The 25803-nt window shown below is 46.0% G+C and overlaps 1 protein-coding gene across 3 annotated transcripts in view; it reads left to right on the top strand.

Moving 5' to 3' along the window:
- The window catches only part of TMOD1 (tropomodulin 1), an 87386-nt gene that overhangs the window by 23409 nt on the left and 38174 nt on the right, over positions 1–25803 (top strand). For all 3 annotated transcript variants that reach the window (XM_060154795.1, XM_060154796.1, XM_060154793.1), the window contains exons 3-4: positions 16709–16865; positions 23993–24112. In XM_060154795.1, coding sequence (XP_060010778.1) covers positions 16709–16865; positions 23993–24112 — 277 coding nt within the window. The remainder of the gene's footprint in view (positions 1–16708; positions 16866–23992; positions 24113–25803) is intronic.

The following is a 25803-nucleotide window of genomic DNA, read 5'->3' as shown; positions in this document are numbered from 1 at the left end:
GAATGTAGGTTAGCAGGGAATACGCAGGACTAGAGGTTACGTGTCCCAGGTGCAACCCTGGCCCTGTCTCTTACATTCATGTGACCTCGCGCCAGTTGCTGTCCGTCCCTAAGCTTCAGTGTCCCCATCCATGAAATAATGGAGTTGCTTGGTCCCATTCAAAGCTAAGCTTCCATGAGCTTATAACCTGGTCTTATCTCCGGGTTTGATTAAATGTCTTCTTTCTAGATAACCCAGAATCCTTGTTTAGGGGTGCTGGGCCCTAGGCCACACAGAGTGACAAGCCCCTCCAGCAGTGTGCTCTCATCTTGCTATTCACGACCCCTGCTGCCCCCCACCCCCGACCCCGCCAGGAGGAGACGGTCCCTGAGGTGAGGCTGCTGGGGTTGATTAGAAGACAGCGTTGGTGGGAGAGCCTTGGGTTCCTCCTTCCCCTGCACCATCGCTTTCCATTAGCCTGGGTTTCCATAAAAACGAGTGACGTAGGGAAGAAACAATGAAGCTTCCAGCTTTAGTGCTATAAAGTTATTCTGTTCTGATTCTATCCTAGATCACTGTTGTATAGAATTGCAAGAGCAGATAGTTTTAAAAAGTGAGAACTGAAGGAGGATGAAGCTACTTCTAGTCAATTCAGTAAACATGACGCAGTTACCTGCCATGCGCCGACCCCTGTGCGGCCACCAGCAGGGGAGCCTAGCGGGGATTCTGCCCTTCAGGCCCTCCGTCCAGTGGGGAGTGGGCATAATAAACCATGTCCTAAGTGGGAGCACTCAGGGAGAGGATTAATTCTTTTTGGTGGGAGGCTTCACAGAATAGGTGATACTGGGACTGGGTCCTGGATTTTTCAAAGTCAAGAATAAAAACAAAGAATTCTATGCTGAGTGAAGGTCACAAGCAAAGACTCATGTACAGCAAGTAATTGGGGATGGGGAGTTTAGGCGTGGTTTCTGTGGAGGGCTCGCTGAGCCTGGAAGGGGGGTTGGGCTAGATATGGGGGCAGGGGGGTGCAAGGAAGACTAAGGAGTTTGGACTTTTCTCAGCAGGCCCAGGGAGTCCCGAAGGCAGAGAGTCAGTGGACTTGCTGACTAAGGACAGATGGACTGGAGGAGAGGCTGGGGAGATGGGTGAGAGGTGGAAGGGCTCCCGTGGTAGTGACAGAGATCTTTCCTGAAGATAAGGAAGGGCCCCTGCCCCTCTCCACAACCCTTCTGCCATCTTGCAGAATCTTTGCTGTTTTCAGGGTGAAGCACAGACTCCCAGGAGCCCCCAGAGCCTGCTGCCTCTGGCCTTGGGGCTGTTGGAGTTGCCCTGAGCCCCTGGATGGGGGTGAGTTTAGATTAGGCTGTGGCTACAAATTGGGTAGGTGATGACAAGGGTCAGAGCCAGGCAACGGACCTGGGAGTGGGAAGGGGGCAGATGAGGAGCCCTCTCAGAGCCGGGAGTGGAGCCCCTAAGGACCGCTTGAGCCCCAGCTAGGAGCTCCATTTCACTTCTAAACTGGCAAATGGCCTCACCCCTAATATCAGGGTGTCTGGCCCTAGCAGCAGATTCCCAGGGCCTCTGTACCGTCACACAGCCAGCTGCCCTGAGCCCTTCTCACCGGTGATTAACAGGAAGGTATGCGTGTGAACACTGGAGGGCTGGAGAAGCCGGTGAGGTGCAGAGAGCTGACTGACTTGCTCAGCGTCACAGGACCAGGGCATGGAGACTCAGATTTCACACAGGCTCCAAAGTGTGGCACCTCCCCCTCTGGCAGGAGGAAGGTACAAGTGCACTTGAATTTCAGAGTAGGGTTGGGCAATCCGAGACCTGTGATCCTCGTAGCATTGTGGCTTCAAATGGACATTTTCAAAGCCCCCTTTCTCTCTAAGTTCAAGAAAAAGAGAAGAGAAATCAGAGCAAGGATAGGAGATAACGGAGACCAGCGGGGTTTTTGTCCCCATCTAACAATTAGCCCTTCACTGAGATGTCTCTGTTACCTGATTTGCAAGTCAGGATGGGAGTTTTGAAAAGATCTAGTGGGGCTCCATTCTTTCTGAGAGCACAAACATTCCAGCTCGAGTTTCACCTGCCCTCAGCCCATGTTCTGAAATCACAGCACAGGGAGAGGTCAAAGGTATGCAGACCAGGAGGGGCCTCCGAGACTCTGGCCCGGAGGGGATGCAGAGACCGGCAGGTGTCCAGCCATCCAACTTACAGAGCAGAAACTGAGCCCAGAGAGGGGAAGGAACTTGCTGTGGTCACAGGCCCGAGCAGAGCCAGCCCGGGCCCGCTGCCCTCTCTCTTATACCCTGTACTCCTCCTGTTTTCATTCTGGTTTAACAAGTACTTATACGGCACTTTTTATGTGCAGACGCTGTTCTAGGCACTTTGAAAATATTAATTCATTCAACCGTCATCCTAATCCTATGGTGCAGGCACTGTTATCCTGCCCATTTTATGGATGAGAAAACTGAGAGGTGAAGTGACTTGTCCAGGAAACTGAAATGAGGCAGTGGCAGAGCTATGACACGGCTCTAAAAGTTCACGTCTTAGTCACACCGCTATAAGGTTTCACTGGAGTCTTCAGGAAGATAGTTTGAGCCACGGATGTGCTCTGGTTTTGTAGTTGGGGAAGGTGGTGTATGAAAAAGTATCCCCTTTTCTTCCTAGAAACAGTCTGAGATGCAGAGGTCCTTATTCAATCTTGGCTCTGCCCCCAACGTTGGCAAGTGCTTTTCCCTCTTTGGATCTCAGTTTCCCTATCTGCAAAATGGACACAGTGGGCCTAGATGCCCTCTGACACCCCCTCCAGCTCTAACTGTCTCTGATTTTATGAGCAGTTCCTGGCAATCTTATGACCTGAATTCAGCTAACAGGTAATGTTTCAGGAGGCTATGTTTTCAGTGATGCAGTTGTTAAGTCCCAGTGTCATGTGACACAGTAGAGTACACAGAGTTGGAAAGCTGCTTTGTTTGCAGCAGAGGATTCCAAACTTGGGCACAGTAAAAAAAAAAAAAAAAGTCCCTAAAACTTTCTCTCTCTTAGTCTGCGTCCTGGAAAAACTCAAGCTTATCATGAGATTGTTGCACTTGGACTCCCACGGGAGAGGAATGCTCCATGTGCTAAAAGTATCTGCTGTTGACTGATTCCCCAAGGGGATCTGCCCTTTCTCGTCTCTCTGGAGTTAAGTGCATGCTGCTCTGAAGCTGAGCCAGCTCCTCGGTTCAGATTGCCTTTGTACCAGGCAACAGGGAAAACGGTCAACGTACAGCAATGTTTGAGAATGACAAGTCACTCTGTGACTTGGGCAGGGTACAGTGTGTGAGCTCTTATAGCATCAACAGATAGTTGACATTTACTGGGACAAAGCCCTGCATGGATTATCTTCTTTAGTCCTCTGAGAGGTTTGGTTATCAGCTCCATTTTAAAGATGGGGAAACTGAGGCTTAGAGGGATGACGTAGCCTGCCCAGGAGCTGGGATTCCAGCCCAGAGAGTCAGACCCAGTAGCCTGTGCTGTTAACTACCACCTCCTGTGAGTGTGTGTGGGAGGACCTGGAAGGCAACTTGGAGAACAAAGCTGGGGAATTACCAGCAAATTCCTTTTTTCTAATTCAGTTTCTCTTGGAGTTGTTATGTTATTTTCACCATAAATATAAATCTTAAAAAAAGAAAGAAACCACCAGCACAAAGAATTTCACTATAAATGTTACTTGTTAATGAGGCTTTGAGGAAAAGGAGTAATAGTTTTTAGTGTCTTAGTAAAAGGGTCAAAATATTTACACAAGAGAAGATGGTAGAGATAACCCCAAACTTACAAAGAAATTGGGTTTTACAAGTTGATTTTGAAGTCTGCTATTGGGAGTCTGTGACACATTACAACTATAGAAACAACAATGGAAAACAACAGGCCCCTGCAAGGCCTGAAATAATAATAATAATAATTTTAAAACTACAGTTATTTCTCTGTTGAGGTCGTCTGACATGCCAGGTGCTAGGCTGTTTTATGGGCATCATCTCAAAACACCTCCACGAGGATCCTATGAAACTGATCCTCATAGGTTGGGGTTGAAATCATTTTAAGAAAAGGAAATGGACGCCCAGAATCACATAGCTGGTAGGTGATAGGCTGCATTCAGGTAGACCTGTCTCCCTCAGCCCAAAATGTGTCAAAATTTCTGAGACCAAGGGACCATGAACTGCAGGGAGAAATGATGGAGGAGAAAACCTAGGACTGTAGAATCTCAGAGTTAGAGGAACACTTAGACATGATCTGAGCCCCACCCCTATCCCTGGATATACAAACACGGCACAGATAAAGAATCCCTGATTTACAGAGTCCCTCCTACACACATGTCATTCACCCAATGCTTTATGTATTTCATCAAATCCTCATACCAACCCTTTGAGGTAAGCAGTACTATCCCCACTTTAGTGATGAAAAATCAATACAACAACAACAAAAAAAAACCCTGAAACCCAGAGAAGGGAAGGGACTTGTTCAAGGTCACACAGCAAGTAAGCCACAGTACCAGGACAAAATCCTGGGTCTTCCTGTCACACTGCATGGCTTCCCACCCGACTCTACAAAATCATAAAATCCTCCATATTCATGGCCCAAATGTTATCCTATAAACCAGAGGATGCTCTTGGCTGTGCAGGAAGCAGCCACGTTTGGTCCACAGGGCTGTGGTTCTCCCTTGTAGCACAAACCAGCAGATTCACAAGCCCAGGACAGAAGTAAACAGTTGAAATGGAAAGAAATAAATCTCTGCTCTAAAAATAGGCACACATCCTTAGAAACACTGCCGGCCGTGCACAGAGCCAAGGATGGGCCTGGTGGAGTGAGGGCGGGTGAGGCCAGGTGTCAGTGTGTCCCCATCCCACCATCTGTCTTCTGGCCCCGTGACCACCTCTCCACCCCACTGCCTTCCCCAAGACCGGCCTCCAGCCTCCCCAGAATGCCCTCCTCCCTGCCCTGCCATCGTCTCCTCCCCGCCTCTGCTGCTGGGGGACCTCTTGGATCTGGAGCCCTTCATTCTCAAGTCAGAATCCTCCCATTTCTCAAGGCCCAACCTCCCCACCCCTCCCTTGGGAAGCCTTCCTGACCCTCCCCCTCCAAGCCCCCAGCACAGCAGCTTTTTGACTTTGACATTTTTAATAGGAAATACGTTAAACATAGAGTACAGAATACACCTATGTTTCCACTATCCAAACTTAACAAATGTAAAAATGTTGCCTTACTTGATTCAGATCACCCTTAAAAAGAAAAAAAAAATTACCATAGATAAAGTTTTAACCCTCTCTTCCCACCCGCCCCCCAGTTTCTTCCCCATCTCTCCCACTGCCACACCTTCTACCTGAGAGGCAGCAAACCAGCACCCACAACATCAGGTAGGTAATATAACAAAGGGAGGAAGATGGACCAATTTTCGTGAGGCACGTGGCCATCTTGGGTCATCTTTTACTTTTCCACTCTTGAAAGAGATGTGGACATAAGAAAGAAATTTTTCACTTACCACTTTACCTTCCAAGAAGAAAAGCAACAACAGAGCCAGTGATAAATGTTAACTGTTTCTTGGCCTCTGTGTCAGAGACAGGAGGGAATGGTGGGGACTGAGGCAAATGGGAGAGTTTGTGTTTGACTAAAGGGCACTTGCTGTTCCACTCCACCAATTGTTGCCCAATATTGCCACGTCATCTAATTTTTCAAGAGAGGCTGGAGGGCTTCCCTGGTGGCAGAGTGGTTGAGAATCCACCTGCCAACTCAGGGGTCTTGGGTTTGAACCCTGGCCCAGGAAGATCCCACGTGCCACAGAGCAACTAAGACCGTGTGCCACAACTATTGAGCCTGCGCTCTAGAGCCCGCGAGCCACAACTACTGAGCCTCGTACCACAACTACTGAAGCCCGCGCGCCTAGAGCCTGTATTCTGCAACAAGAGAAGCCACCGCAATGAGAAGCCCACACACTGCAGCAAAGAGTAGCCCCCGCTCACCGCAACTAGAGGAAACCCATGCACAGCAACGAAGACCCAATGCAGCCAAAAATAAATAAATAAAATAATTTATTTTAAAAAATTTTAAAAAAGAGAAAGCCTGGAAATCTGAATTTTTATGTACAAGTTTCCTATTTGAAAATGTTGGCAGCTCATTCAAATATATAGACAAAACCAAGTTTTGGCATTTGATTGGACTATAGGTCTCCCAGTTTCCAATTCTTACTCTGTTCACATGACAGATTTTTAGATAGATAGATAGATAGATAGATGAAAAGTACCTAGCCCAGTGCCTGGCACATAATAGGTTTTTAATAAATGTTTGTTGAACCTGAATATATGATTTGCCCACTAGAATCTAGGGTTCTTGCAATTTAGAGCCACATTGTAGCACCACAGGTATAGGGCAGCCAGGTACAGTTGTGCAAGTTTTGCACTGCACAACTCCAGCAACCACTGTTCACATAAACCAGAGAACATATAATGCCCTTGGAGTTGTGCCAGTGCACAACTTGCACAACCAGATGCAGCTGCCCTGACAGAGTCTCCCCATAATGCAGTGTCTGTTCAGTTGAATGAAAGTGAACAATTATGCCCTATGGTGATAAAACTGATTGTCATAATCTGTTTCTAATATAGAGTTCAAGGCTTTATTCTGAGGTTTCAAGCTAAAGGAGATCTTGACCATTTTACAGAAAGGGAATTCAAAGTCAGAGAGCACCAGTGCCCCGTTTGTGGCCTCAAAGCCCTGGGATGAGAACCCAGGCTGTCCGTTAGAATGCAGTTTAGCTGTAAGTAATAGAGATTCAAAATAACATGATGTAAGCAGTGGTTTATTCATCTCATAAAAGTCCAGAGGTGGGCAGTCTAGGGCAGGTAGGGAGCTTAGCTCCCCAAACATCTCAGAGTCCCAGGTTCCATTCAGCTCATGTCCTTGCCATCACTAAGGTGTAGCCCTCATCCTCATGATCCAAGGTGGTGGCCAGGATAGCTGCATTCCAGGCATTAGAATAGAAGAAAAGGGGTGGGGGTGGAGAAAAGGAGAAAAGCCATTTTTCAAGTACCTTTTAAGGAACGTTACTGGAAGTTGCCACTGGACAGTTCTCATACCATGACCCAACCTAGCTGCAAGGGAGCCTGGGAAAAGTAGTCCTTAATCTAAGTGGCCATGTGCTCAGCTAAGGGTGGAGTGGTTTTATCACTGGAGAAGGGGAGATATGATATTGGTGACAATTTGAAGTCTGTAACTATGGGTTTGCCAGTCTGATGGCCTGATGTTCTGCTCCGCCAAAAGTTCTGAGGAGGAGTGAGAGGAGTTGCTAGGAATTTAAATCCAGATCCCCAAAGGAAACATTACAAAGGTCTTACTCTCTAGCTTGGCATTTTCCAAAATCTCCATCAGTAAACTCTGGTCCCATGGTGGGCACCCGCACTCTAGCACCCTTCATAATGCATCCCCTTCCCCAGACCTGCTTGGGGCAGCAGCTGGGTGCCCAGCAGACAGCTCAGGGCAGCAGGTGTGATGCTGACTTGAAGGGTGTCCAAGAAATACCATCTTTTCCCTGCTGGAGCATCAGTGCTGTGTGATTCTGGACAATTCAGAACACATTAGCGCTCACTGCTTGGGGCTGGGGATTCAGAAATGACTAGGATACGTCCCAGCTGGCCTTTGAGGGGCATTCAGTCTCCCTGGGGAGAGGGATACCGCATAAATGTGCTCCAAGACAAATTAGAAGGAACATTATATAAGAATTGGCAAGATGCCTCAGGGTGTTTGGAAAGAGAATCACCAGATCAGTGCCGGGAGCACAGCAAAGGCTGGACAGGGTGCCCAAGGGAAGGGCTTTGAAGGGTGTATGCAGGGAGGGGAGGAGGGATGGAATTCCAGGCAGAGAGCACAGCCTGAGCAATGCCCTGGCAGGGTGAGGGTGTGGGGCACGGCTGCGGAATGCGGAGCAGCCTGGAGTGGCTGGAACATGGAATACTTAAAGATGAGAAGATCGGGAGGCTGGAGTAGGTTGAGGTCAAATCGCGAAAAGCTCTCCATGTCTGGCTGATGAATTTAGTCATGATTCTGTGGGTTAGTAGAGGTGCTGAGCGTTTGTGAGTGTGTTGGGGAGTGACCCTGTCAGATGCGCCAGTTGGTGCGGTCCGTCTGGCTGATAGAAGGGGAAGGGAGTGCAGATGGAGAGGCCAGTGGCAGGGAGGCCAGCCTGAGGCTACTCTGATGGTCCCAGCAAGAGACAGCACAGCTTGAACTAGGCCGGTTCCCCTCGGATGGAGACGTTTCCAAACCCTGCAGCCTCAGACTCCTTCCCCTGGCGAGCCACACCCCCTCATCCTGCCAAGCCTCTGTCTCCGCGGTGCTATCCCCCGGTAACATCCCTCCTCTCTTCTCTTACCCGGCTGTCCTGCCTAGTGCCCTGGGACTCACTCAGCTCAGGAGCCACCGCCTCCAGGAAGCCCGGGTAGCGTAAGCTGCTCACACTTGGGCGTGTCTCCCTCTCTTGGGCCCCTGTGGAGCGCAATCACTCATTCATTGTCTCAGGGTGCCCCGCACAGCAGGGAACGTGGAACATTTTCCTTGTACATGAGGCAGAAAAGGAGGATTAGGAGAACGCCCGGAAGGGAAGGTTTGGCCTCACCTTGTGCCATGAACAGCGGAGAGACACAGAGTGTGCTGTCGTGAGCGATAGGTTCCACCACAAACAACTACTGGGCTTGGGCTACGAGGGTGCCTTTGGATGTCAGCACGAATGCCCTGTAAAGCTGTCCGGGGGGTGTGCTGGCTCCTGGGCTTCACCAGTCCTGCAGCAGGGTCATGGTGGCTGAGACAAAGGCCTGGCTCTTTCTGGAGAGAACAGGAAGAGAGGAGGAGGTCCAGAGTGCGTTGGGCGGGTGGATGGGTGGGGAATGTATGGAGAAAAGGGGCTTATTAGAGGTCTGGACCCGCTTGTCCCGTCTGTGACCGAAGCACGCGTGCTGTGCTCTCAGGCTAGGTTCTGCCGTATGTGACAAGAAAGCTCTGCTGAAGCCCCACTGAGTGACCTCTAGTGGGATCTGGAAGCTGCTGGTGAACGGGGCAGAGGCCGCGCGCTCTGTCTCCTGACGAGCCCCGAGGCACTGGAGGGCCACGCTTTACACAAGGGGAATCAGACCTGAAAGATAATTGGAAAATAAAAGTCCTCAAGGCCACTTGAAAAAAAGCATTTGGGTCAAATACCTTGTAAAAGGTAACTGGATGGCTGACTGGCCTGTTCAATGTTCGGACTGCTGCTGTGGTGGACGGGAGAAAGGGCGGGCGTCTGGGGCAGGCTGAGGTCGTTTGAAGCAGGAGCGAGAGAGAAATTTCTCAGTGGGAATTCTGAGAAATCTACCTCCTGGGCTTCACTCTTACCCAGGACAGTAACTCCATGCCTCCGTGCCTCAGTTTCTCCACCTGTAAACGGAGACCAGTGTGATAAAGAGGTGCACTCCGGAGAGGGAGCCTGGTTCTCACACGGGGCCACATCTGGTTTCCAGGATCCGTTCTTAGAGGAAGGCAGCCGGGTGGGATGGAAAGCTTTCTGGGGCTTGGAACTCAGGAGCCCGGGCTGTCGGTCCACGTGTGGCCTCAGGCAAGGCCTTTGCCCTCCCCGGCCCTCGCTGCCAATACCCGATAAAGAGCGCGGTCCACCCTCTTCCAGGGGGCTGTGTATGGTTCAGTCACAGAACAGAAACCCAGGACTCCTGGAGCCCAGCCCAAGGGGGGGGGACACATTGCACATTCCCTTGTTCTTAGACGTAGTTGATTTATGGGGGAAAAGTGATAAAATTCCTTGTTTTTTGTCACTGTGAAGAACCAGGTTAAAGGACGTTGTATATATGCTAAGCCACTAGTCTGAAGACAGTCATACTGATCCTTGAGAAGCTAATTATGTGCAGTGTCACCTATATATCAGCTCAGGCTTCCTGGCTGTGTGGCTAACAGGCTGTGTGACTTTGGGCAGTGACTTCAGTTTCCCTTGCCTCAGTTTCCCCAACTGAAAATGAAAGAATTGGCCCAGAGGCTGTCTCAGGGCTTTGCAGCTCTGAGCTGCCAGGAGTCTGTGATCCTTTTAATACATTGTATGTGTATGTGTATGTGTATGGGTGTGTATGTGTTGCTTGTGTGTGTACTTCTAACCTAGCCCGCAGTAGTTCTAGCCAGGATGGAGTCTCTCATAGCGCCAGCTATCTATAGTTAGATAATTATAGTGATAATTGTGCAGATGCTTAATATTTGGCCTTTACTTCACCTGTTTGCAGGGTGTTAGAGCTCCTAACAACGCAGTTGAGGATTTGTCAGTTTTCATTGTCCTGTGGGCAGCTGGACTCCAGAGCTTGGGTGAGAAAATTAGACTAAGATGTTAACCTGTCAGGCTGCACATCCAAGTTTTAATTTTACAACATTAAAAGGAAGTCACCATTTAAAAAACCACAAGTAGGGAACTACAGGAAGAGATTGCCTAGTTTTTCCCTCTGTGATTATTTCCAAGAACATATTAAACTCTTGATTCGTTTTTAATTTTTTTTTTAAACCTCTAAATTAAAAACCCATGTATACAACCTCTTTCTTCCTCTGGCCCAGAGCCTGAAAGGAGCAAGACATTCAGTGATCATGTGTGGAATAAATGAATGAGTATCTTGACTTTCTCTACCTGGAATTTTAGTCTGATAGGAACCTCCAATCAGAGATGGCAAAGTGGCAGCCCATGGGCTGAAACTGGCCTGCATCTGTGTTTTATTTGGTCTGAACATTGTTCTTAAAATATTTGGATCATGTGTCAATGTTTAAAAATCAAGAGCTTTCACATAAAGTTGAGCAGATCTAAGAACACCACCCACATTCTTACACGGCAGTAATTAGCTCCAATGTGCCACAGTCCTCCCCACTCCCAAGCGCATAACAGCTATAATTTTATATTTAGGCTAAGATCAGAGAGTGTCTAGAAATTCTTCCTCCTTAAAACTAACACTAACTTTCCTGTCAGGCTATAATAAGGAGATCGCCCGGGCATTAGTCACTGCCCTCCTCACACAAGTAAATTTCCAATTGTAAGTAAGGACCAAGTCATATATATTGTACCAAAGCTGTCTCCTAAAGCAAATCTCACCCGTAACCCACCGGTCTTTGGAGTGAAGATGTCCATGTGATGTGTGTGTGTAAATACAGATTCCCCTCATGCAGAAGCGATATCTGCCTTGGAGGAGCAGACTGATGCTTTGAACTAAATATAAAGAAAGCACGTGCCCAGCAAATTTACCCTGTGCAGACATTAAGATTAGGAGAATGAGACTTAAGTGCCTTAAAGTTTAGATCGTTCCAATTACCAGCGGGCATCATGGACGTATACGACCTTTACAGGAATGTAGAGGCTAGTTATCGACTATTCTTTGCTATTCAGTAAAGTGGACCCCACTTTAGGATCTTGATTAACCTTAAAAACTAAAACAATACATTGTTTTCCACACGTGCTATAATTGAGACTTTTCTCTCATTTTACTCTGCTTCCCCCATTTACCTTCTGTCTCCTCAGTTATTCCAAATTAGAGAGCCCTTGGTGGGGTCCTGGTCTTAGCACACTGCCTGGACACATAATAGTCACTCCATGGATGTTTGTTGCACGAATAAGAAATGAAGGAATGAAAGATACATTTCTACACATACATGTTCAACAAATACTGTCCTGGTCGAAGGTGACACCAAAATGGTTGTGGGAACTCTTTCCTCACCAACTGGGTAGGCTGGGTCTGAGAGTCAGTTTCAGGTTCTAATAGTCATCCAAGGCAGCATTTTCTTATACATTTAACTGCTCCATGATGAATTTACATAATATGGCACCTTGCTCTGTAAAACAAGACACCATATTAAATCTGGCCAGCTCTAGCCTGCCCAATCTCAGCATCATTTTTGGCCACTGACACACGAAGAGCCTGTGTTCTCAGCATTCCATGGGCACTTAATTTATTGCATTGGCCATTTTTGTAATTTTCCCCTCACTAACATAGTCCATTTTTAAAAAATTTATTTATTTTTAATTTATTTATTTTTGGCTGCGTTGGGTCTTCATTGCTGCTCGCGGGCATTCTCTAGTTGCGGTGAGCAGGGGCCGCTCTTCATTGTGGTGCGCGGGCTTCTCATTGCGGTGGCCTCTCTTGTTGAAGAGCACGGGCTCTAGGCGCACGGGCCTCAGCAGTTGCAGCATGTGGGCTCAGTAGTTGTGGCTCACAGGCTCAGTAGTTGTAGCACATGGGCTCAGTTGCTCCACGGCATGTGGGATCCTCCTGGACCAGGGCTTGAACCCGTGTCCCCTGCATTGGCAGGCAGACTCCCAACCACTGCGCCACCAGGGAAGCCCCATAGTCCATTTTTAATAACGCCTTTTTTGAGGTGTAAAATTCATAAAATTCACCCATTTAAAGTATATAATTCAGTGTTTCTTAGTATATTCACAGAGTTATACGACAATCACCATAGTCAATTTTAGAACATTTTCATCACCTCAAAAAGAAACCTATTCCCATTAGCTGTCACTCCGCATTTCTCACCTTCCTTCTCAGCTCTAGGCAACCATTAATCTACTTTCTGCCTCTACAGATGTGACTGTTCTCTGGACATATCATTTAAATGGAATCAGACACTATGTAGTCCTTTGTGACTGGCTTCTTTCACTTAGCATGATGTTTTCAAGGTTTCATCTGTGATGTAGCATGCACCAGTACTTCATTTCTTTTTGTTGCCAAATAGTATTCTGTTGTATGGATATACCACACTTTATTTATCCATTTGTCACTTGATAGACATTTGAGTTGTTTCCACGTTTGGGCTATTATGACTATGAACGTTCATGTATAAGTTTTTGTGTCAACATATTCTTTTATTTCTCTTGGGTATATACCTAGGAGTGGAATTGCTGTCTCATATGATAACTCTTTTAATCTTTTGAGAAACTGCCAGACTGTTTTCCAAAGGGGCTGTACCATTTTACATTCCCATCAGCAGCATATGAGTGTTTCAATGTCTCCACATTCTCACCAACACTTGCTTTTACTCGTCTTTTTTATTATAGCCATCCTAATGGGTGTGAAGTAGTATCTCACCCTGGGTTTAATTTGTGTTTCCTTGATGGTTAATGATGTTGAGCAGCTTTTCATGTGCTTACTGGCCATTTTTATATCTTCTTTGGAGAAATGTCTATTCAGATCCATTGCCCATTTTTATATTCTGTTGTTTGTCTTATATATTTTGAGTTTAGGAGATCTTTAAGTATTCTGCATACTCGATCCTTCTCAGATATATGATTTGCAAAAACTTTCTCCCAAACTGTGGGTTGTCTTTTTACTTCACAGTTTCCTTTGAAGCACAAACATTTTCAAGTTTGATGAAGTCCAATTTATTTATTTTTTTCTTTTGTTGCTTATTGTTTTAGTATCATATCTAAGAAACCATTGCTTAATCCAGGTCACAGAGATTTATGCCTATGTTTTCTTCCAAAAGTTTTATAGTTTTAGCTCTTACATTTAGGTCTTTGACTTATTTTGAGTTAATTCTTGTATATCATGTGAGTTCATATGCTGTTTTTGAAAACAAGTTAAAATGATAAATAATCATGAGTTTAAAAAATATACAACTGTCTGGTTTTAATTGAAAATCACGTTATAGTTCACTAGACGCACCATTTGATAGAATGAAAATAAACTCCTAATGAGGCTGATACTCTCAGTATTTCCTTTAAAAATCCAATAAGCTAAGAATTGTTAGAAAAGGCCTTACACGTTTTTGTTTTTTAAAAGTCAACTGCTTTCAATAAAGATAAATGAAACTATATTTTAACATGACATCTAAGTAATATTTTTAAAATACATTAAAAACATCTTCACTCCCCTATTAGAATGATATGGGCTTCAGTTTTAACACTGAAATGGTTCTCAATCGGGCGATTTTGCATCCCTACCAGGGATATCTGGCGATATTTGGAGACATTTTGGCTGTCACAGCTTAGGAGGGGGGTGGTGCTACCAGCATCCATTAGACAGAGGACAGAGATGCTGCTAGCCAGCCACGAATGCACAGAACAAGCCACATGACAAGGAATCATCCAGCCCCAAATACCTCTTGTGCTGACATTGAAAACCCTACTTTCCCCGCCCCCAGTTTTATTGAGATATCATTGGCATACAGCATGGTAGACGTTTAAGGTGTACAGCATAAAGACTTGACTTACATACATCATGAAATGATTACTAGTTTAGTGACCATCCATTATCTCATGTATATACAAAAAAAGAAAAAAATGTGAAAAACCCTACTTTGAATCAGTGGCCTCTATCAGATCTATTCAAAACGAGATGTGAGTTTGCAAACCCTTTTCCCCTCAGTTACAGCATCATGGGTTTCTCCCATCACAATACTGAGCCCTTTGGAAGTCAGAATGTGCCCCAGCACCTCACTGCCATCAAAATCCTTTATGGTGACAAAAATCTCTCAGGTCTTCCCTGTGGGGATCATTGGGAAAACACTTGCTGTCCATGCTTAATTCATTTTATATTTGTATGTGTTCCTTTTTTGAATTTTAAGATATATTGGGATAACACATCCCCTGTCCAACATACATATTTGGGTAACCAACCTCCTGGTATAAGGTATTTTACCCGATTTTAGAACAGCAGCAATAGTCAATAATAATTTATGTGCTCACTGTATCAGACACTGTGCTAAGCACCCTTCTGCACTATCTAATTTACTTTTCTCAACAATTCTGAGAGCGTGACTGTTATTATTCACATTTTATAGCCAGAGAAACGGAGAAACGGTGAGGTTTGCCCAAGATCATGTTGCTGGAGACATCATTACTCCAAGTCAGGGCTTAAGCCTGGTGTGGGGTAACTGTGACATGCTGGCGTGTCACAAAGAATTTGATTACTTATTATGGGTAATCACAGATGGACATTTGCCGACATTTAGGCTGTGCCCTCACTCAACTGGGCTACGGTAGATGTACTTTCACTGAATGGACACACACTAGTAGCCACAGGAAATCCTGTCTCACCTGGGACATACCTGTGGAAATGTGGCTCATCTGTGGACCATCAGCCACCCTTCATATCACGGTGGACAGTGTCTGAGGACTGCTGCTTAAGGAAAACTAGGGCATCTGTGGCACCACGTATGTTATTGACACTCATCCACAAATCAGTCACGGCTTGATTTTCTACCTATTGGCCGTCCTCTCATAATGTGCTCCAACTCGCAAATGTCCCTCCTGACTTGTGCCCTAAATGCATTTGCACATACACCAGCCCCCCTCTGCGAGCCCCTGTGTGTACCGATCAGTGTGCGAGGCCCTGCTCACCTCAGCTCTCCCGGAGTTGGGCTCACACTCCAGTCTCCTGATCTTGCACCCACCACTCTTAGTGGAACAGCACAGTGGTAAACTATCTTGTAAAAAGAACAAAAAACAATCATACTGCAGTCAAACAGTAGCATTTCCCTCCCAAGCTTTGTCCTTCTATGTCCCAGGCACAGAGCTCTCTTCATATAGCTAATAGTATTCCCCTCTCAGAGGGGGCTTTTAGGAAAGGATTTGAAGTGTGAGTGAGTGAGTGAAGATATGCATTTTGCTGGTACAAAGATTGGAGACAGAACGGCTCTCCAATTTAGCCATTTTGGGGATGCAGCAAGAAGTGAGGTGAGATTCTGCTCACATCAGCCTTCCCCATATCCTCCTGACCTCCCCGAATGAAAGGGAGTGGGGAGAGAGCAATGATTTAACTAGAAGATTGCCCTCTTCCCCCAAATCTGAAGAAGAACCCTGGTTTGGTTCTAGATTGGGGCAAGTCTTTCTTTGCTCTTGGCCTCAGTTTCCTCTTGAAGGGAGCATGTGTACACTGGATGATCTCTAAGCATCCTGGCAACCGTAAACTTCTTTGAATCTCTACAATACTGAGTTAAAGTGAAGTCCATGTGCTTCAAATCCACCCTGATTAGGAATCTGCTTTAGTAGTGAGCCCACACCTAGAAGCCTGTCCATGTTTGAAGAAGAGAACACAGTGATTGGTTGATGCTATCTTTCTTGAGAGACCCATCTCCACGGGCAACGTTCAAAATATTTAACAGCCAGCATGCATGAGCACGACAGTCAGGAGGGTAGAAAGCAGCTGGTAGGGCCAACCAGGGCTGCAGCCTGAGAGCATGCCTGGCCCTTCCTGCAGTCCTGCCCAGCTTTCTCTGCTTGTTTTTTGGGTCTGCCTCTTCCTGCCTGATTCTGCATCCAGGGCCCTAACTCAAACCCCCTGGGCTGCTTCTCTCCCCAACCACTTTCTGCACAACGGCTGTAAATACCCTCACGCAGCCAAACGCCAACTTAATCCTATTTCTCCCTCAGCAGATGCTCTTGGAGCCCTCCGCTGTGCTCAGCCCCTGGTCAGCTGACCCCTCATCCCCTTGCCTTTAAAACAATGTTAGAGGCTGGGAAACAGGTATGGTTAAGAGACCCGAGTCCTAGCCTAGCTCTGCCCCTGTCTGCCAGTGACCTTGGGCAAGCCTCTGCCCCTCCCATGTTGTTAGTTTCCTTACATGTAAATGAGCGACTTAGATTGAGCTCCCCGTTTTTCAGTGATGAGTTTCTGGAGGAATGCAAGTCTTCAGCAGCTGACTGCTCTCTCTCTTTCTCTCTCTCTGTGCACCTGCCCCGCAACTGCCACTGTAGAATGCACTGCTGCCTGCGGGCCTGAGGCAGAAGGATCAGACCACCAAGGCGCCCACGGGCCCCTTTAAAAGGGAGGAGCTCTTGGATCACTTGGAAAAGCAAGCAAAGGAGTTTAAGGACCGAGAAGATCTGGTCCCCTACACAGGGGAGAAGCGAGGTACTGAACAATGTTGCACTTTGAGTACGTCATTCCCCATGATCTTTGAGTGGCAGCTGTGTGCCAGGCCCTGTGTTGGGCCAGATGTGACTGGGCCTCCTTGCCCTCATCCCTGCCTGGCCCAAAGTCACAAACCCGACTCCAAACGCATCAGCGCATGGGGTAGATTTAGTGAAGTTTTGGGGTAAACCAGACCCGTAACACTCCCGTAAGTCCCCTTTAACTAGGGTGTCTTGATTATTTTTCATACGAACCTGATACTGTCAAAAGGGAAAGAAGGAACTATTAAAATGGTATCAGGACGTGAAGCCCAAACAAGGCCTGTCCCCTCCAAACCAGGAACAAGAGATATCCTGTCTCTACCCTAATTATCCCTTCTTTTTCCCCAAAGTTCCTCTCTCTGGCAGCTGCAGCTTCCTTTCCTTCATCTGCCCCTCTAAGACTCTCTGCCCCAGACTAAGGCAAGCCATCTAGAAGGCTCCGGGGAGCAGAGAGGCACTCCGACTATCCAACCCTTCCAGAACTTCCCCTTCACTCCAAATCATCCTTCTGTCCTCTGGTACCATGCTCACCCTTGCTCACTGCCCTGCTGCCCCACAGGCCTCTTTCTCTTCCCCAAACACTCCAAGCTCTTTCCTACCTCAGGACCTTTGCACGTATGCCCTCTGCATGGAATGCTGGTCCTCTGTCCGCCTCCAAGCTGGCTTCAGGGCTGGCTTCTCTCCTCTGTAAGAGGCGTAATGGTTAGAAACATAGCCTGGAGTTGGGTCTACTTTGGCTACAGTCTTGGCACTACCCCTTACTAGGCTGTGTGAACTCAAGTACATTTGTTTGTTTGGCCATGCCACATGGCTTACAGGATCTTAGTCCCCGACCAGGGATCTAACCTGTGCCCCCTGCAGTGGAAGTGCAGAGTCTTAACCACGGGACTGCAAGGGAATTCCCTCGAGTACATTTTTAAACCTGCTGTGCCTCCATTTCCTCGTCTGTAAAATGGGGTTGATGAATATTACCAGCCTTCTGAGGGAGTTACGAAGATTGAGTTAAGATCTATATAAAGCACTTAAAACAGCACCCGGTGCATCATGAATGCTATGTCAATATTAGCTATTATTACCCTTTCGGTCTCAACTGTACTGTCTCCTCTTTCAGGAAAGCCTTTCCGGTCTACACTGTTTAGGACATTCCATCCCTTCAACTCCCCCTTGGTTATTCTCCATGTCGGGAGCCTGTGTGTGTTCTTCAGAGCAATTCTTATTTTATCATTATGTATTTATTTACACTGGCCTGTAAGCTCCAGGAGGCAGGGACTCAGCTGCTTTTACTTACACAGTTTCCCCAGCACCCAGTACAGGGCCTAGTGTACAGTAGGGCTCAGGAGAGAGGTGTTGAATGAATGAATGAGTTCAAATTAAATATATGCATAACGGATCTTATAGGCTTTTTCCTTCAAATATAAACTCCATGGGTACCAGTACCACATCTATCTAGTTCATCGTTATATCCCTATACCTCAAAAACCCTAGCATGTAGTAGGCACCTAGTAAAATATTAGTTGACTGAAAGCATTAATTCTAATTAATTAATTGGGTAATTAATTGTCTGTGTTCCACCTCTTCCATTCTCCTCACCCCCAAGAATGTCGACATGATGAGCCAAGGTCTGTGGCATTGATTTCTGTGTCCCTGTTGCAGTAGCACAATGCTGCACAGAGCAGCTGCCTGATAAATAACAAAATGGAAGAGCAAGCAGGTGTGGGCCTTTCAGGGAGGACTTCTAGCCATCCCAGCGCCTGGAATTGAAGCTCAGTCCAGATTTTACTGAAAACTTGGAAGGTCAGGGAAGCCCAGGAGACATCTGGATTACAGAGCTTTGGAAGAATTGTGTGGTCTGAGGCACCCTGGCGCTGGCGGCAGGGGAAGGGGCCCTTGACCCTAAGGGCTGGGGGTGCCTGGCTGAGAGCGTAGGCACAAGATGGTTTTAAGCAAGGTACTTGTACCATGAGGAGTGATTTCTGTGCAGCAGGTGAAGATAATAAAATCTCTGGATTTCATGGGGCCTTAAAACTCCCACTATCCCCACTACACATGTGAAAAATGGGGAAACCAAGGCTGTGAGAGAGTCAGCAGCAGACCTGTTGGTGAGTCATTACTGACATCTGCTCCCTTGTGGGCCCATCCCCCTCCCAGGGGAGGAGCTGGAGATGAGATGGGGGATGGGGAAGGGAATCTGGGTGATATATAAACCAGTCCTGCTTCCCCTTCGCAGAGCGCTGACCTGGCCCCAAGCCGGGAACAGCTCTCCAGACTCCCAGAGCCTGAGTGCCCTCGTGAAAAACCAGGCTGACCCAAGGAGGGTAGCTAAAATTTATTCTATTTTCATATTATGACAAGCCTAAAAGGTTTATCATCATCATCACCACCACCAGCATCATCATCATAAAATATTTACATGATGAGTGTTGGAGTCCATGTATATTGAATAAGTACAGTCTCAACAGAGAGTTGGGGAAGGAGACCTTCCAGCTCTAACAGGCAGACGCAGGGCCGTTCAGTCCAGCTCTACTGAGCACTTGCCCCACGCAGGGCCTAGAGCAAGCCTAGGCTGAGGGGAAATAGCATTTCAGGCACTACAAAACCCAGCAGATTGTGGTAAGACCCATAAACTGGTACAAAGTCCTGAGGAATTTGGATTTTCCCTCACTCTCACTCAAGTGGGGGAATCAGAATAAAGTTCCATGCAGGGTATTTTCATTATACAGATTTGGCTGCATGTGCTGAAGAAACAAAATAAGAGACTTAAAATGGAAGTTTAGTTTTCTTTCACTTAGTAGAGCTGCAGGGTTAGGCATTCCAGGGCTTGTAAGACATCTTCCTTGGCATTAGGAATCAAGACCCTTTCCAGTTTTTCATTCTGCCATCCTTGTAATATATTCTTGTCCTCATGGTCCATCTAGCTGCTGAGGCTCCAGTCATCACACCCACATCCCAACTAGTAAGATGAAGGAAGGAAAGACGTCTGAGTCCCTCTTATAGTGTCTTAGAGTCACCACCTTCATGGAGGCACCTGCTGCAGGGTCATAATAAACCATATGTCTTAAATATTTACTGAATGTTCATCCTAGTCACTGCATCAGTCATTTTCAGAGTTCATTTTCCTTTTAGCCATTTTGATTTGCTGTTTTCCAGATGCACCTCTGGTGAAGGTTATGATACATTTTCTCCCAGATCATTTTGCTGACTGTTCTGCTTGTATAGTAATTAATCTTTGCTGTAAACTATTTATTTATTTTATAAATTTATTTGTTTATTTTTTGGCTGCGTTGGGTCTTCATTGCTTCACGCGGGCTTTCTCTAGTTGTGGCGAGCAGGGGCTGCTCTTCGTTGTGGTGCACGGGCTTCTCCTTGCGGTGGCTTCTCTTGTTGTGGAGCACGGGCTCTAGGCACGCAGCCTTCAGTAGTTGTGGCACACAGGCTCAGTCGTGTGGCTTGCAGGCTCTAGAGCGCAGGCTCAGTAGTTGTGGTGCACAGGCTTAGTTGCTCCGTGGCATGTGAGATCTTCCTGGACCGGGGCCTGAACCCGTGTCCCCTGAACTGGCAGGCGGATTCTTAACCACTGCACCACCAGGGAAGCCCCTGTAAACAATCTAAACAACTAAGCAAAGTAATACTCTCTGCAGAGAGGTAGGCACTGATCCCATTTTAGTGAATATCCTTCTGAACATTGCTCTTCCCACCCCTCCCCACCTCTGGTCCAAGTCACTGTCATCTCTCATGTGGACTTTTGAAGGAGCCTCCTAACCATCTCCTGGCTTCCATCCTGGCCCCACTGCAGGCTATTCTCAATCAGTAGCCAAAATGAGCAGGTTTTTAAAAATTGAAGTAAAATTCACATAACATAACGTTAAGTATTTTCAAGTGAACAATTCAGTGGCATTTAGTACACACACAATGTTGTGCAACTACCATCTCTATCTAGATCCAAAACATTTTCATCCCTCCAAAATAAAATCCTGTACCCAATAAGCAGTCACTCCCCATGCCTCTCGCTCCCAACCCCTGGCAACCACCAGTCTGTTTCTATGGATTTACCTATTCCGGATATCTCCTATAAATTAAATCATATGATATGTGACTTTGCGTGTCTGGCTTCTTTCACTTAGAATATTATTTTCGAGACTCATTCATTCCCTTTCATTACTGAGTAATATTCCACAATTTGTCTATTGACAAACATTTTGGTTGTTTCCACTTTTTGGCTGTTGTGATTAGTGGTGCTGTGAATATTCCTATACAAGTATTTGTCTGGGTAACTTTTAGGTATATACCTAGGGGTGGAATTGCTGGATCATATGGTAATTCTGTGTTTAATTTTTTGAAGAACTGCCGAACAGTTTTCCCAAGCAACTGCACCCTTTTACATTCCCATCAGCAATATATGAGGGTTCCAGTTTCTCCACATCCTTGCCAACATTTGTTATTTTCCATTTTGGTTTTTGGTTTATGTTATAGCCATTATCATGGTTGTGAAGTGGTATCTCATTGTGGTTTTGATTTGCATTTGTCTAATGACCAATGACGTTGAGCATCTTGTCATGTGCTTGGCCATCTGTACAGTTGACTCTCCATATCCGCAGGTTCCATATCCACGGATTCACCCAACTGGGGATCAAAAATATTCAGAAAAATTCCGCACAGTTTAAAAAGGCAAAACTTGAATTTGCCGCGCACTGGCAACTATTTACATAGAATTCACATCAGATTAGGTATTATATGTAACCGAGAGATGATCTAAAGTATACAGGAGGATGTGTGTAGGTTATATGCAAATACTATACCATTTTATATAAGGGACTTGAGCATCCAATCCCCCTCAGATACCTAGAGGCAATTGTATATCCTCTTTGGAGAGATGTCTATAAGCCCTTTGCCCATTTTTAAATTGGGTTGTTTTTCTTTTTGTTGTTGAGTTGTAAAAGTTCTTTATATATTCTGAATACTAGACCCTATCAGGTATATGATTTGTAAATATTTTCTCCTCTTCTGTATGTTATCTTTCCACTTTCTTGATAATGTCCTTTGATACACAAAAGTTTTATTTTGGTTAAGTTCAATTGATCTGTTTTTCTTTAGTTGCTTATTCTTTTGTTGTCATATCTAGGAGTACTTTGCCAAATCTAAGGTCATAAAGATTTACACTTATGTTTTCTTCTAAGAATTTTATAATCTTAGGTATTATATTTAAATCATTGATCCATTTCCAGTTGGTTTTTGTGTATGGTATGAGATAGGGGTCCAGCTTTATCTTTCTGCATGTGGATATCCAGTTGTCCCACACCACTTCTTGAAGAAACTATTCTTTCCCCATTCAATGGACTTGGCACCCTTGTCAAAAATCAATTTGCCATAGATGTATAGGTTTATTTCTGGACTCTCAATTCTATTCCATTTTTTTATATGTCTATCCTTATGTCAGTGTCACACTGTTTAACTTTGTAGTAAGTTTTGAAATCAGGAAGTCTGAGTCCTCCAACTTTGTTTTTTATCAAGATTGTTTTGGTTATTTGGAGCCCCTTACAATTCCATATGAATTTGAGGACTGGCTTTTCCATTTCCAAAAAAAAGGAGGAGGACCACTGGAATTTTGATAAGGATGGCGTTGAATCTGTAGATTGCTTTGGGCAATATTGCCATTTTAATATTGTCTTCCAATCCATGAACTTGGGATATCTTTCTGTTTATTTAGGTCTTCTTTCATTTCTTTCAACAATGTTTTATAGTGTTCCATGCACAAGTCTTTCACCTCCTTGGTTAAATTTATTCCTATGTATTTTATTCTTTTGGATTGTATTGTAGATGAAATTATTTTCCTAATTTCCCTTTCAGATTGTTATTTGCTGGTGTACCCCACTTATTTGTATATGTTAACCTTGTACCCTGTGTTTTTTCTTTGTGTGTGGAACATTTTCTGCATATAACATCATGTCATCTGCGAACAGAGATCATTTTACTTCTTCCTTTCCAGTCTGGATGCCATGTATTTCTTTTTCTTGTCCATTTGCTCTGACTAGAACTTTCAATACACAGTTGGGTAGGAGCAATGAAAGCAGGCATCCTTGTCTTGTCGCTGGTCTGAGGAGCTCATTTCCTCACTCTGTCAGGGCCCAGCTCACAGGTCATCTTCCCTGACCATGCTACCCAAGATAGCAGAGCCCACCTCACCCACACCCCAGCCTGGAACTTCCTAGTCTTTTGCTTGGCTTTATTTTCCTTTGTGATTCTTAGTACTCTCTGGTATCTTTACGTTTGTTTATTATCTGTCTTCTTTCACTAAACTGTACACTGTTCACTGCTGTCCCCCTAGCGCCAAGAAAGGTGCTGGGCACATAGGAAGTATTCAGTAAATATGTGTTGCATGGGTAAATATATATTGATATATGTGCAATTTTCATAAATGGAATTAAATAATTCATGCTATTTTGTAAACTTGCTTTTTCACACAAGATTTTGTCTTGGGCATTTTCCTTTCATAGTAAGTAGAGATCTCCACCATCCTTTATCATAATAACTGCTAGAACACCATCGTGGGGATGCCCCATAATTTCTTTAACAATCCCTCTTGGGGCACACCGCAGCGACCGACCAACCTCTTTGCTCTCTCGTTCAATTATGAGTCTGACACTGTAAAAATATAGTGTCCCAAGAGACATTATATTTTCTCCCTATGCCTCTTTTAATAATCTGAGTGTATTTTATTTATTTGGTTTAGAAATGTTTCTAAATTTTTCTCTCATACCAGAACGCTTGTTTAGAGTATTCCAGACCCTGGCATTTTATTATATTTTTCTTTTGTATCTTTTCCTACTTACAGATTGTTAAAATTAATAACCAATGTTTTCAGTAGTGAGCAGTCTCCCTTGACCAAGTTATAAGGTTCTTTTCAAACATGCAGGGTGCTTTGTTGGAGATCTCTGACTCCCTTTCTTTGGACAAGTTTGGCACCGGGTCCCCAGAGGGAGAAGTTTTAATGGAATCTCGGCATCGAGGGATCCACAGGGCTTTGGGACGGTCCACCCAGGGCCCCAGTGCAGCTGCACTCCCTGTAATGGGCGCCCCGTGTGTTTTCAGGAAAAGTCTGGGTCCCCAAGCAGAAGCCGATGGACCCCGTGCTGGAAAGTGTGACACTGGAGCCAGAGCTGGAGGAGGCCCTGGCAAATGCCTCGGATGCGGAACTCTGTGACATCGCAGGTAAGAGGCGTTCCTGATGCTTCCCCACGTCCTCCAAAAGCGTTTGACCCACGTCTGCAGGCGAGCCTTGGACGGTTTATTTCAACATAAACACCCTCTCTGTTTCTAACAAGGACTAGAGCAGATAGAACTCTATTATTAAAAACCGAAATGAGTAAAATGGAGATAAAACCAAAACCCTTCCCACCACGGAGCCAGCTGTTGCTGCCATGAGACCCCATCCCAGAGGGTTGTGCAAGGCAGCCGGGGCCCTTCACCAGCCATGGCATCAAATCCTGCTCAGGCCGCCTGGGAAGAGAGGATAGAGGGGGGAAGACAGAGGGCTGCCGGCATCTCAGGTCCAGGAGGCTCACAGAGGGCTGGAGCAAGTCATCTGATTTTCCCATTTTGCACAGCTCGGAGAGCCGGGCTTGGAGGCGATCACCCCATATCTCATATTTGTACGACACCCTCCATCTTCATGTGTGTTTCCATGTGATCTTCACAAACAGCCCCTAAAACTCCAGAAGGTGGCCTGATATCCAGAGCTTTCTGCCACCTGCTCTTTTCCCCTTTTTACTGTCTGGTCCCCGTCCCACTCGCCCATGTCCCTTCCCCACGGGGGGTCAGGCTCTGGCCACAGTGTGCCCACCACCATGCTGTGCTCCCTGGCCCAGTGAGGTAGCTGGTCTTTTTCTTTTGCAGCCTTGGGGGCTACTAACCCTCACCCAGATGATGACAGGAGTGTGGATGGGGTAGGGAGAGACTCAAGGCAAGTGGGAAGGGGAGAGGAAAGACAGGGTCAACTGTGAGGTCAAGGGAGGAGCCCAGACCTGGCTCCAGAGACTAAGTGGACGTTGGTGCCATTAATGACGGTGCGTTAGTCTGCTCAGGCTGCCCTAACGAAATACCACAGGCTGGTGCCTTAAATAACAGAAATGTATTTTCTCAATAGTTCTGGAGGTTGGATGTCCAAGATCAAGGTGTCCATAGTCTTGGTTTCCTCTGAGCCCTCTCTCCTTGATTCCAGATGACAGTATCTCATGGTGTCCCTCTGTGCATGTGTCCCCTTGTGTCCCTTTGTGTGTCCTAATCTCCTTCTTGTAAGTACACCAGACAGATTGGATTAGGACCCACCCTAACAGGCTCATTGACACTTAATCACTTCTTTAAAGACCTTATCTCCAAATATAGTTACAGATTCTAAGGTACTAGAAATTACTTTATTCAACATATTGGAGGGACAAATCAGGACAAAATCAACAATTTTGGAGGGATACAGTTCAACCATAACAGTGGGGAGGAGAAGGTGTAGGGGAAATACGGAGTTCAGTTTGGGACCTTTAGAGTTCAGGGTGCCTGTGGGCCACCCAATCAAGGGCAGTTGTACATGAAAGGCTTTATTTTTAAAATTATTCATTTATTTATTTATTTTTCGCTGCGTTGAGTCTTCGTTGTTGTGCGCGGGCTTTCTCTAGTTGCAGCAAGCGGGGGCTACTCTTCGTTGCGGTGCGTGGGCTTCTCACTGCGGTGGCTTCACTTGTTGCAGAGCACAGGCTCTAGGCACGCGGGCTTCAGTAGTTGTGGCTCGCGGGCTCTAGAGTGCAGGCTCAGTAGCTGTGGCGCACGGGCTTAGTTACTCCACAGCATGTGGGATCTTCCCGAACCAGGGATTGAACCCATGTCCCCTGCATTAGCAGGTGGATTCTTAA

This window comes from Lagenorhynchus albirostris, chromosome 7 (genome assembly GCF_949774975.1).
Source record: "Lagenorhynchus albirostris chromosome 7, mLagAlb1.1, whole genome shotgun sequence".
Taxonomy (NCBI): domain Eukaryota; kingdom Metazoa; phylum Chordata; class Mammalia; order Artiodactyla; family Delphinidae; genus Lagenorhynchus; species Lagenorhynchus albirostris.
Note: the sequence above shows the minus strand (reverse complement) of the source record. Positions and strands in the feature narration are given on the sequence as shown.